The sequence below is a fragment of the Impatiens glandulifera genome, chromosome 2 (genome assembly GCF_907164915.1).
Source record: "Impatiens glandulifera chromosome 2, dImpGla2.1, whole genome shotgun sequence".
Taxonomy (NCBI): domain Eukaryota; kingdom Viridiplantae; phylum Streptophyta; class Magnoliopsida; order Ericales; family Balsaminaceae; genus Impatiens; species Impatiens glandulifera.
This window is the reverse complement of record NC_061863.1, coordinates 15,608,789-15,622,502: the sequence shown is the minus strand read 5'-3', so window position 1 is coordinate 15,622,502 and position 13,714 is coordinate 15,608,789. Positions and strand designations below refer to the sequence as shown.

At 41.0% G+C, this 13,714-nt stretch overlaps 1 protein-coding gene across 1 annotated transcript; it reads left to right on the top strand.

Moving 5' to 3' along the window:
- Positions 1-11,514: 11,514 nt before the first annotated feature.
- On the top strand, positions 11,515-12,216 carry LOC124924405 (uncharacterized mitochondrial protein AtMg00810-like). The gene is made up of 2 exons (XM_047464446.1): positions 11,515-11,632; positions 11,720-12,216. Exons 1-2 carry the CDS (start codon positions 11,515-11,517, stop codon positions 12,214-12,216), a joined length of 615 nt encoding a protein of 204 aa, XP_047320402.1.
- Positions 12,217-13,714: the final 1,498 nt, after the last annotated feature.

The window sequence follows — 13,714 nt, the reverse complement described above, 5'->3', positions numbered from 1 at the left end:
GGGGGCCTTCGTCATATTTTTTCATTTTCAAACAAATTCACTTTCTCTCTCTAAGCTACTAAATCCTTCGAAGCCGATTTCTCTCATTCTCAAAATATTCAAACATGGGCCGTGATGCGGTATTGTTCAAACTATACTCTCAAGTGAACTTTGAAGAGATTCGGCAGAATGGAACAACCGAAGCAAAAGAAGTAATTGACCGACTGATTAAAACCGGTCTGGGATACTTTCTGGAGGGACCTCACGTAATCTACAAGGACGCGGTTGAAGAGTTCTTCAGAACCGCAACCATCTCCTACGATAGAATCCTCGCAACGGTTTGCGGTTCCCAAGTTGAGATCACCGAAGCCGTGATGGCCGAGAGTTTGCGTCTTCCAACTACCGGCATGGACGCAACAGCAGAGATGGACGATGATGTCTTTAAGATGGCTTGCCGTCGTTTATCAGCAACCAACGAGCCGGTCACCACATCCGGAAAGAAACAGATGTTGAAACCGGAGCTTATCCCGGCATGTGACGTCTTTGCCAGGGCGATATTGGCAAGAGGAGGAAATTTCAGCAATCTGACCAGAGACAAGATCAAAATGATTTTTCGTCTGATGGAAGGAACAGAGGTAAACTGGGCAAGATCGGTCTTCAGCAATCTCATGGACATGGTAAAACCAGACTCAGACAGATCGTGGGGGTACGCCGTACAACTCGGCAAGATCTTCTTACACTTGAACATCAACGTCGGTCCCGGTGTTGGGATAATAAAACGTAGCATCATCCGATCAAGGCATTTTCTTCCAATAAAGCAGTCGGCCTCCAGTTCCACAGGTGGCCGAAAGAAGAAAGCCGCAAAGAAAAATACCCCGGCAAAAGCAAGCACCGGAGGAAAGAGAAAAGAAAAGGTAATTTTCGAAGATCCACCTCAACAAACAGAGGATGAGGAGTGGGACGATGAGGAAGCCGACACAGAGGGAACCGAAAACAGAACGGACCATGACGATGATCTTTCGGCTCAAAGTCCGAACGATGCCGAACATAGCATCAATCCTGAGACCACCGAGGGTGGGGACGGGGTTGACACAGCTGCCAATAATGAAGGCCTCAGCAGGGAAGAAGCCGATGAGGCCGAGGCCGAAAGATTAGCACAGAATATCTTTTCCGGCATCAACAAGCGGGACGAGGACGTCATAGGTTTATATCTGGAGTGGCATGAATACCGGTTTGATACAAAGTATAAAGACATCCTATCAGACCTCTCGCAAGAAAATTGCATCGCCAGATTGGAGGAAGTCGAGAAGATGATCTTAAGCCTCACAAAATCCAATACCATTCATGAGGTACAATGCCGAACTTGCCTACTGATACCGAGAAGTCATCTTTGACAGATAAGAAGGCGTATCAGAAAGATTAAGGAAGAATATGCCGAAGGGGGATCGGTGTCTACAGTAGCACCGCGAGTATTGGAAAAGCTTGAAAAGGGCAAACTGGAAATTCGGCAGGAAATAGAGCGGCTGGAAGCCATAAGCAATCAGAAAGAAGTACCGGTATATACCGCTCCAGTCATCGAAGAATTTCCAATTGACTGGACAACAACCTCAAGAGAGGACACTGAGACACCGAGGGACATTGAGACACCACTTCCAGAAAATGATGAGGTACCGACTTCAAAGACTGTTGAGGTACAAAGTTTAGAAAATGTCGAGGTACCGATCTCGGAAGTTGCGGTAACGAACTTAGAGGATGCGGACACATTGGAACCTCCTAATGAGAATGCTGCACTGATGGACTCCGGTGAGAGAGCAGATCCTGATACGACCGAGCAGTCCCCTCCCACTCCACCACCGGAAGCCACCGTTTCAGTTCCTCCTAAGGAATGGATTGAAGACCGGCTCCAAGAGTTTGAAGCATCCGTTTCGGGACGGATTGGTGAGCAACTTAAGAAATTTGAAGCGTCCACATCGGGGCAGATTGAAGACCGGCTTCAGAAACTTGAGGCATCAATACCGGAGCAGATTGATGACCGCATACTTGAACACAACGTCTCTAAGCTTCAACCGCTCAAGGATAGATGCGAGAACATTTTCGATACGGCTATGAAGTTCGCCGATGTGACAAAACAAGTTGTGGATCAACATCAAACACGCCTGGAGCAACTCAGCACCGGACTATGGGAAGAGGCCGGTGAGCGAGAAAACTGTGCTCATCATATTGTAGCTCTGGAGGGTCTCACTTCGGAATTAAAGAAGGATTTCGAACGGGTCGACCCGACAATTGAACGAGTCTCGGTACTGGAAAAGAAAAACGAAGATCTCGTGGCCGAAGTAAAGGCACTTACTGCACAGATGGCCGAAATCCTGAAAGCTAAGGAAAACGCGGATGCCGCGGCTATAGAGGCCGATGCTCTGGTTGCTAAGAGAGTCCAGGAAAGGCTGGACGCCGAAGTCAACAAAGACAAAGAGGCGCCGCGAGCGACTCCGCTGACCGAGGAAGAAGTAGAGGCCGAGAGAATAAGAAGGGCTGAGATCATGTATCCAGGGTATGCTGAGCAAATAGCAAGACAAGCTGCGGATGATGCCGAACGGCTGGAGAGACAAAAACGTGGGCTGGAAGAGTTCTCCGAAGCAAACAAGAAGAAAAAGAAAGTGGCCCCCTCTGCTTCAGCACCGGTCGCCTCCGCCTCAGCACCAAAGAAAAGAAAGAAGCCGGCTCCTAAGAAAGTTCGGATTGTGGAGATGCTCAATACAATTTCTGACCCGGTCGAGACGGGTACTTCGCAGCAAGACGACCAAGTCGAGGATGAATTCGAAGAACAGCTGCGGTACCGATCTAAAAGACCACGACACTCCACGCAACCGCAACCGCCACCGCAACCGAAGAGAAAGAAGAGTGCCTACGAATTCACGGACTCAGAATAGGGACTATCCTTCTTTTTCTTACTTACCTTAGTATTTTTGCTTAGTCTTTTCCGGTTATCTATGAATATATAAAGTTATTTTTGAATACCGGCCTTATTTTGCATTTCTACATGATTTTGATAATTTTAAATAAAATAATCAAAAAGGGAGAAATTGTTAGATAAAAGATAGAGATTCTTCCAAAACTCCTCCCCCAAAATTTTTCGAAAAATTCTCTAAGTCTTTTTCAAAATCGGCCAAACAAAACAACCGGCCTACGGTTGCAAACTTACATAATTTTGATAATTTTAAATAAAATAATCAAAAAGGGAGAAATTGTTAGATAAATTCATACCGGTTCGAATAAACCTAACTTAAACAAACTTCCCATGCAGGGACAAGAAACCGGTCCGGATGAACAAAAGAAAACCAACTGAAGAAACCGAACCGGTCAAGCTACCAAACCGATCAAGAATATTCGGAATGTGACCGAACAAAGGAAGGATCGGCCAAAGCTCAAAACCGGAATCATCATACAGCCGATTAATCCACAAGGCAATCATAACCGGAAGAAGTCCGGTTACTTCACTATCAAAAGACATTCGGCCAAGTCAAGTGGCCAACCTAGGCCAAGTCAAGTGACCGACCTGTACAAGAAGACACTTTGGGTATCTGTTGAGAATGACACCAAAGGAACAGACTGAATACTTCCATATCCATGCAAGTCTGAGGAAAGACTGTAGGCTGCAGAAAACAGTACTACCGGATCCTTCTACTTCGGGATAAGCCAGAAAGGAAATCTTCAAAGTACAGACAACTGTCCAAGCAGACAGTGCCTACATTGAGTAAAAGACAAATCCAGCAGGTTTGCTTTACAGACCGGCAGGTCTGAAACAGGATGCCAGGTTTGAGATTGACCGTCAGGTCTGAGGAGAAGACCGCAGGTCTGAGACACTGAATCACTGCATCTCTGATCAGCCAATCAGATTCAAGGCTTCGAAATATGACCGTTGGCATATTTCACCTATAAAAGGAGGCAGTTGCAGAAGAGTAAATGCGGGACAAAAACATTGAGACAAACGCAGTTACTAAGAATTACTAAGCAAGACATTAAGTGAGACAAGTGAAGCGTTGAAAGCATTTACTACAAGTGATAACAGAGTGGTATTCTAAGAAAGCCTAAGTGCTAAATTCTAAGTGTGTGTTACAATTTCGGTGTGAATTGTAAGAGTGTTATCGAGCAGGAAATAAGTCTCGATCGGCGTGTATTTGTATTCCTTAGTGAATATCCTTCTCGCGGTTTCGAGAGGAAGGGGTGACGTAGGAGTTTTATCTCCGAACATCCATAAAACTCTGTTGTGTCATTTACTTTCTGTTGGCTTCCTTACATAACCGACTAACTTAACCATACCGCTCCAAACCGACTCCATACTGACCATACCGAATATCCAGATAACCGAAACCGACCCACCATTCTTCAAATCTCCATCATCCGAAACCGATTCCGCCTATCATACACGTGTACCGCTTCAACTTGAAAGCAAACCTCTTCCGCGCTTGAACCTAGTTCAAGGGTTTGTGACAGGTTGTGTAGTATTGAAACCCCGGTGTTAATCTCTAACCGGATTAACCACCACCCTACGAGTGAGAACCGCTAACCGGTCCAACCCCCGGTCCACCAGCGGCGACCTAGATCCTAACAGTTAGGCAATAAAAATTCTTCCTTATTGTGAAACATGTCATCTTAGAAAATCACACAAACAATCTTTCAATATATCAGAATCGCGAACTAATGTTTTTTTTATATATCTTGAGTTTATCTATATATGGTTGACCTAATTAATATATTGAAGATCTCTAGATTAGTAGATCTCAATGTTATAATCTTGTATATAGTTTACATTTTAAAATGAAAAAAACAACGAATTGTATTCCTTTATGGTATCAGAGCCTAGGATTTTTCTCTCTTCTCTCTTTCGTCGCGCCCTAGCCTAACGGTCCATTTTCTACTATCTTCTCTTCAATCACTCTTTTACATCGTATCATATTAGTCCATCTCATCTTCAATCACTTTTCTTTTATAATGATGAGTAACAAAGAAGGATTACATCATTCCTTTATCGTTTCCAACATCAAGAATCACGTCTCTATTGTTCTTGAGTTGGAAACGTTCAATACACGACATGGGCGGAGTTGTTCAAGATCCATGCCCGTTCTCATCGAGTCCTTCATCACATCTATGACGCGTTTGGGAAGAATGGGTCACAACGTATGTCATCGTGGGGATCTTAGCAGAAGCCAAAGAAGAAGGGCTCTCGTAATGGGGGTCGATTAGGGCAGTCCTAGTACTAAGTCCAAAGTCGACCTTCTTCTCCTTGGCCGCAACAATGGGTTGGTCATTCAGGCCCACCATCATTGTCTTGGTAATGGCCATAGGTTTCTCCTACATGCCCGTATCCAACGGCTCAATGTAAGAGACCTCCTTCTAGCTCTCACCCATCAACGCCACAACAATAGTCGAGTCTCTTTGGCCTGTGTCCACAAGCATACATGACTTAGTCTCCACCGACTCTAATGAACAATGAAGCGGCCATGTATACCCTTGGTATTACGTCTCCTGATCCGACATGGTACATGGGTGCAATGTCCCACATGACATCTCAACAAGGTACTCTCTCGTATTATTTTAATTCAAGCATTAAACATGATATTTTTGTAGGTAATGGTAATATGATTCCAGTTTCGGGTATTGGGCATACCACTATTTCTTCTATGAATCCTAAACTTACTTTGAATAATGTTCCCTATTCTTTTACTCTTGTTAAAAATCTAGTTTCTATTCGTAAATTCACTACGGATAATTCTGTGTCTTTTGAGTTTGATCCTTTTGGGTTTTCTGTTAAGAATTTTCGGACGGGAACGCGTCTAATGAGATGTGACAGTCGGGGGATCTATATCCGGTCACAATTGGGAGTCAGGTGTCGTCTTCTATTTTTGCTGCTTTGTCTCCATCCTTGTGGCATAGTCGTTTGGGTCAACCTAGCAACTCTAATTTTGAATCTCTTAGATTAAATAAATTAATTTACTATAATAAACAACATATTTCTCATATTTGTTCTTCTTGTCCATTGGGAAACATGTTCATTTGTCGTTTAAGGTTTCTATTTCGATTTCTTTGTTACCGTTTGATATTATTCATAGTGATGTATGGACGTCTCCTATGTTAAGTTCTATGGGCCATAGATATTATGTTTTGTTTTCGATGATTTTTTGTCTTTTTTGTGGACTTTCCCTTTATCTCATAAATCCCAAATATTTAGTGTTTTTTTGCAATTTTGGACACTCGTCAAAACCCAATTTGAGAGGGATATAAAATCTTTTCAATGTGATAATATGAGGGAATTCGATAAGCATTCGTTTACGTCAACGAATGGAATGTTTTTGCTTCTCATGTCCTCACACTCTGTCTTAGAACGGTAAGGCTGAGAGACAATTTTGTACTATCAATAATATAATTCGTACATTACTCACTCAAGCCAAAATACCCACCTCATTTTGGCATCATTCTCTCTAAATAGCTACATACCTCCTACATATTATTCTACGTAAACACATGGCATACGTTACTCCATTACAGCGTTTGTACCGCAAAGATCCAACGTATGACCATTTACACGTGTTTGGGTGTTTGTGTTACCCTCTATTTCCATCCACGATGATTCATAAACTTTTTCCATATTCTACCCCATGTGTCTTTCTTAGATACAAGCCGAATCACCGAGTTTATAAGTGTTTTGACATATCAAATGATAAAAATATTATTTATCGTCACGTCATTTTTGATGAGTCTCATTTTCCTTTTGTTGAAATTCAGTACCCTCCACTCTTGTATGATTTTCTCAATGATCCTCCATCACCATATGTGATTAATCATCAGTCTAAACATTCATTTCCACCTCCTCCCTCTCCCCCCTTCCCCTTCCCCTTCTTGTCCATCCTCCTATTCTCTTCGACCGATCACTCGAAGTCAGTGGGGGTATTTTGTCCTAAACATATTTGTAACATTCTTTATATTGGGTCTAAATCTCATTTACTTTGTAACTATATAGCTACCCTATAGAATCCAAACTTGAAGCTAGTCGTGCAAGAAGAGTTTAATGTTTTAATTGCCTATAAGACGTGGGAGTTAGTTTCCCGTCTAAGTGATGTTAATATTATTCGTTCTATAGGTCTTTATTTTTTTTTATTTTGAATAAAGGAGAGCTAGCATGACATCCTCACATCCATGACCCCCCCGCTTAAACTCAAAGCGCTTTTAAATGAAATTAAACTCGTGACCTTTTGGTCTGTTCTTTATGGGTCTTTACTCATAAAGACCGTGCTGATGGTTCTTTTGAGAGACATAAAACTCATCTTATAGGTGATGGAAAACTCAATAGGTTGACGTTGATTGTGGTGAGACTTTCAGTCATGTTATCAAACCAGCAAATATTTGATCGATCCTCAGTCTTGCCCTATCAAAAAATGGTCAATTCACCAACTTGATGTAAAAAATGATTTTCTCCATGGCACTCTTGATGATGTTGTCTACATGCATCAGCCCCTTAGGTTCAAAGATTACTCATTTCCTCATCATTTTTCGTTTGAAGAAATAATTGTATGGTTTGAAGCAGGCTCCTCGAGTTTGGAACAAATATTTTACGGATTTTGTGTCCACACTTGATTTTTCTCAAACTGTTTCAGATCACTCATTGTTTATGTTTGGATAAGGGAGCACATGTCATACTTATTATTGTATGTTGATGATATAATATTGATGTCATCCTCTAACTCTCTCCGTCGATTCTTCATCTCCAACTTGAGTACAGAATTATTTTTGGGCATTTCGGTAAGGCTTCATGCCAATGGTATGTTCCTCTCTCAACGAATGTATGTGCCTGAGATTGTAGACCATGCAGGTATGTCATCTTGTAAGTCGTCGACTACACTAGTTGTTTGACATTTTCTCGTCCTTATATCACGTATGCAGTTAATTAGGTTTGTCTCTTCATGCATGATTCCCAGGAGGTACACATGTCGGCTATAAAGAGAATTATCTGATATATTCAGGAAACTCTTGATTTTGGCTTTCATTTGTCTCCATCCTCTATTACATCCCTATTGGCTTACATTAATGCTGACTGGGGTGGATGCCCAGACACACGTCGTTCTACGTCTAGCTACCGTGTCTTCTTAAGAGATAATCTAATCTCTTGGTCGGCTAAGTGTCAAACCACTTTGTCCCGTTCTAGTGTTAAGACTAAGTACCGGGCAATTGCGAATGTGGTTTCAGAAACTTGTTGGCTACGAAATTTACTCATAAAACTTCATTACCTAGTTTCCACCGCTACTCTTGTTTACTATGATAATATGAGAATGATTTACCTCTCCAGTATTCTCGTTCGTCACCAATGGACCAAACACATTGAGATTGACGTCATTCACTTTGTTCGTGAGAAGGTCTCACACAGTTAGGTTCAAGTTCTTCATGTCGCATCTCTCTTTCAACTTGCGAATATTTTCACAAAGGAGATTCCTTAGTGCAGTTCAAGGGCATGTTGTGTGTTAGATATTTTACATAACTCATTCAGTATTGTCCTGTATGTAATTGCATTGGGGTGAACCACATTCAATCACTCTCTCGAACAACTTGACTGCTTTGCCAACTTCATCAACCAACATGAATCCTTAATCAAGAATGTATAAGTCACGATATTCGGGTAGTAACCTTTTTTCATAAAAGTGCCCAAAATTGATAAATCGAAGTCAATATGGCCCATTTTGCAGAGCTCACTCAACAAGATGTTAAAAGTAATATAGTTAAGCAATATTTCTATTGTTATCATGCTCTTGCAAACATAGATAACTTTAGGAAAATGAATATTTTTGCCAACTATACTCAACAAACGATTGAAGGAGGAAATTGGTGGAATGGATTGCACGACGATCATGTGATCAAATAGTTCTAATGCGTAAAGGAGATTTGTGAAGCCTAATTTGAAGTCCATGTCCACATTGTTAGTCTTTTCTTTTGTGTGTCCTATAATTCAAGAATCCCGTTGTCAATTAGCATGTAAAAAAATTTCATACAGAATTTAAGAGCTTCATGATCAATATAAACTAAGATAGGATACCCAACAACAATATAAACCACCAAGTTAGGATACTCATCAACAATATTAATGTCAGTATTTAGAACTCGGACCAAATAATAGAGATGTTGTAATAAATTTATCTTGGAGGGTTTGCTTATTTAAGTACATCCCCTAAATGGACCGGGTCATGCAAATGGGAATGCATGATTTCATAACATAATGAGAATGACCCTCCTCCAAACCACATAGCATTCAATATATCATTTGATGATTTAATAGCACTACGCGCAATTGGTTAGTTTCTCATTCTTCAAAAGTTCAATCCAAACTAATACAAGATATATTAAATTTAGCACAAAAATGATATGAACATGTAGAATGATAGAAAATTAGAAATAAAACATAAACTTTGTAGTTATAGAGAGTTAGAGGCACAGCAGACCACGTAGGAAGGTTAGTTGGACAGTTGTGAAGAAAGGAAGATCAGTGATATAGAAGAAATGAATGGCAAAAGAAACTATAAAGACATGACAGCGTGTGTGTGGATCTTGAGCGCTTAGGAAAAGGGGATTGTCCTTGTGAGTTTAAGCATTAATTGTCAGAAAATTGAAAGTTGTAGGACTTTATTATTGTTAGTGTATATAATAATATATTATATTGATATATTATTATATTATACAATATAATATATTATATTATTATATTATCTTTTATACCATTAGGGTATATTTAATTATTAATGGGTTTGGGCCTGTATGTATAAGCAATTTAGGGTTCTAGGCTAATTACTCCTATATAAGGATTGTTTGTAAATGTTGAATATACAACACTCAAGATTTTTCAAGACTTTTTCTTGTTTAGCAAATATATATTTTCCAGAGTTTCATATCTTCATAGTTGTTCTTAGAAAGATCCAATAGTCAAAGCCAACATTTGGTATTAGAGCTAGATTGAAGAACATGTCGTCGACAAGATCAACTAGAGAAGCGGCGGCAATGAAGATTGGAAGAGAATAGAATGTGACACTCTCCTATCCGTTACTCACGAAGAGTAACTACTCGGTTTGGGCATTGAAGATGCGGGTAAACTTACAAGTACAAGGAGTGTGTGAAGCCGTGATGCTCGAAGATGTCGACGAACGAATGGATAGAATGGCTCTCGCCGCCATCTATCAAGCACTCCCTGAGGACGTTCTTCTCATGGTGGCTGAGAAGGATTCCGCTAAGCTAGCGTGGGAGACGCTAAAGACAATGCATGTTGGAGTGGAGAGAGTCAAGGAGGCAAAACTGCAAACCTTGAAGACACAATTTGAGGCAATTCGTATGAAGAATGGGGAATCGGTGGATGATTTCGCCATGAAATTGACATCCATTGTGATTGGTATCCGCTCGTTAGGAGAGAAGGTGGAGGAGATCTCTGTCGTCAAGAAGTTCCTTAGAGCCTTACCACAAACATACATACAGATCGTTACAGCGATCGAGCAATTTGGTGACCTCAAGAATATGACCGTCGAAGAGATCGTCGGTCGTCTCAAAGTCCACGAGGAGAGACTTCGCGGATACAGAGACCAAAAGGAGGAGCATCTATTTCTCACGCATGATGAATGGATGTCACGAATGAAGAAAAACGGAGAAGCCGATTTTTCTTCTAGATCATCGAGTCGTAGCGGCAACGGTGGAGATAACCGAGGTCGTGGCAAAGGGCAAGGTCAAGGTCAAGGTCAAGGGAGAGGTTGTGCAAAAAGCTCACCTCAACAAGAAGGTACCAAGCCCCGCAAAGACAAGAGCACGGTGAAGTGTTACGCTTGTCAAAAGTATGGGCACTACGCGTCTAAGTGCCCTAACAATAGGTCTGACGGTGAGGCAAACCTCACTAGCTTCTATGATGAGGATCCAACATTAATGTTTGCTGAGGTAGTGACGAAAGCTTTGCCCGAAAAATATGATGCAAACCTCGCTAGCTTCTATGACGAGGAGTCAGTATTAATGTTTGCTGAGGGAGACGAGAAGATAAACCTTGAAGAGTTCATGCAAGAATCGTCCAAGGAGGAACCAGATGTGGTGTTGTTTAGTTAAGAGAAAGTCATGGAGAAACTCCTCGCAAGTGGCGATGAGTGTAATCACACCGATGTGTGGTACCTTGACAATAGAGCAAGCAACCATATGAAGGGCCATCGAGAGAAGCTCAATGAGCTCGACGAGAAAATTACCGGAAATGTGAAGTTCGAAGACAGAAGCAAGGCGCGCAAGTTTCCTAATTCAGCTTACGGGGAAATCTATGTGAGCATAGACGCTATATTCGAGGAGGAGAAGAAGTGGGAGTGGTGCGACAACAACAACAAGCTCGTACAAAATCCCGTGGAGTTTGGAATCCTACGAGATGTCTATGTGGAGGCACCACTAGTAGAGATGAGTCCTGATGAATTGTTGTTGCTCACCACCGATGAGCCAACAACATATCACGAGGCGGTAGTCGAAGAGTCGTGGAATGAAACCATGAACAATGAGCTCGAGTCTATCAAGAAGAATAAGACATGGGAGCTCACCGACTTACCACTCGGTCACAAGACCATCGAGTTAAAGTGGCTTTTCAAGTTGAAAAGAGACAGCGAAGGCAACATCCTCAAGCACAAAGCGAGATTGGTAGCAAAAGGCTATGTGTAGAAGCAATGCAATGATTTTGAGGAGAACTTTGCACCAGTGGCGAAACATTATACAGTCAGGTTAATTCTTGGTATCGAGGTGGACCAGAAGAAAGATAGCATTAAGGTAAAGCAGGAAGCTTATGCGAAGAAGGTGTTGAAACAGTTTGTAATGAAGGATTGTAATTCGAGCAAGTATCCTATGGAAGCAAAGTTGCAACTCGGAAAGGATGTGGAAGGAAACTTAGTGGATCCGAAGGAGTATAGGCGTATCATCGGGTGTCTCAGGTACTTGACACACACTCGACCCGATATCTCTTATGTAGTTGACATAGTGAGTCGATACACGGGGAAGCCTACCACTCTATACCAACAGGCAGTAAAACACATTCTTCGTTACGTGAAGGGAACGACAAATTATGGGATTCAGTTAAGAAGAGGACGAGAAGTTGAAGAACTCGTTGGTTTTACTGACAGCGACTTAGCCGGTGACACAGACGACGGAAAAAATACTGGAGGGATGGTGTTTTATCTCAACGGGAATCTGATCACGTGACAATCTCAGAAGCAACGAACTGTTGCTTTATCTTCATGTGAGGCAGAGTTTATGGCAGCTACTACAGCGTCGTGCCAAGGACTTTGGCTAAGAAACTTGTTGAGCGAGGTTCTCGGATGCGAGCCGAGGTCGGTAACCATCTATGTTGACAACAAGTCCGCAATAGCATTAATTAAGAACCCGGTGTTTCATGGACGTAGCAAACACATCGACACTAGGTTCCATTTTATCCGTGAATGCGTCGAGAATCGACAGATCGTTGTAGAGTTCGCAAGCACTAGAGAGCAGCGTGCAGACATTCTCACTAAGACACTAGCAATAGTCAAATTTGCAGAGATACGAGAGCTGCTCGGCGTGAAGAATCTCGAACCAAATCAAGCTTATGGGGGAGATTGTGAGTTTAAGCATTAATTGTCAGAAAATTGAAAGTTGTAGGACTTTATTGTTGTTAGTGTATATAATAATATATTATATTGATATATTATTATATTATACAATATAATATATTATATTATTATATTGTCTTTTATACCATTAGGGTATATTTAATTATTAATGGGTTTGGGCCTGTATGTATAAGCAATTTAAGGTTCTAGGCTAATTACTCTTATATAAGGATTGTTTGTAAAGGTTGAATATACAACACTCAAGATTTTTCAAAACTTTTTCTTGTTTAGCAAATATATATTTTCCAGAGTTTTATATCTTCATAGCTGTTCTTAGAAAGATCCAATAGTCAAAACCAACAGTCTTAACTAGGGACTTGTGTTGCTACCTAGGGTGCTTAGGGGAAGGGAATTTCCCTAAGTGGCCAAGAAATTATATCCTTAGTTTTGTAGAGCAATTAGAATAGGTAACATGCAAAGGAGGATCTACCTTATGGGATATATCAGGTGGCCCAAAATATTTTTTATTAGAAATGTTGCAAAAACCCTAATAGTGCTTCATGTCTTGTGCCTAGATGGGTGTTTGTCACTTTTATGCTAGAACAAAAATTCACGAGAATTCGGATGCTTCAACATCACTATATAATTTGAGGTTCTCCTTACTAAAACCTTCATTTGTGTTTCTCCTTGCTCAACTGAATTTTTTTGTTGACTTTTTTTTTCCTGATAAAATTGTACAAAGATAAGATGGTTACTTTGATGACGCACTTGTAAATCATTGTTGATTCATGGATATCAAAAAAAAAACCCTAAATCAAAGTTGTGCATGTGATAGATAATATATCGAGAAGTGAATAGAAGACTCACCCTGGAGGTTGCAGTCGTTCATGGGAATGAGTAGTTTCTTTAATCCAACGACTCTAGTGTAATGACGGAGCTAGAATTAGGTTGTTAATATCCCATGATTGATCGAACGACTGAGATAGAATCACACCCAACAAGGTTCAATTGACCGTTATGGTTGGTTATTTGAATGTTTGAATTTATATCTTGTAAAACTAATTTTGTGAATCCAGTTTTTGAACCAATCTTCTCCTCAAACTTGAGCAGTT

Coding starts and splice junctions, on each gene's coding strand:
- LOC124924405 (XM_047464446.1), top strand. CDS start 11,515: ATGAACAATGAGCTCGAGTCTATCAAGAAGAATAAGACATGGGAGCTC. Junction 11,633..11,719: donor GTTGAAAAGAGACAGCGAAG/GCAACATCCTCA, acceptor ACTTTGCACCAG/TGGCGAAACATTATACAGTC.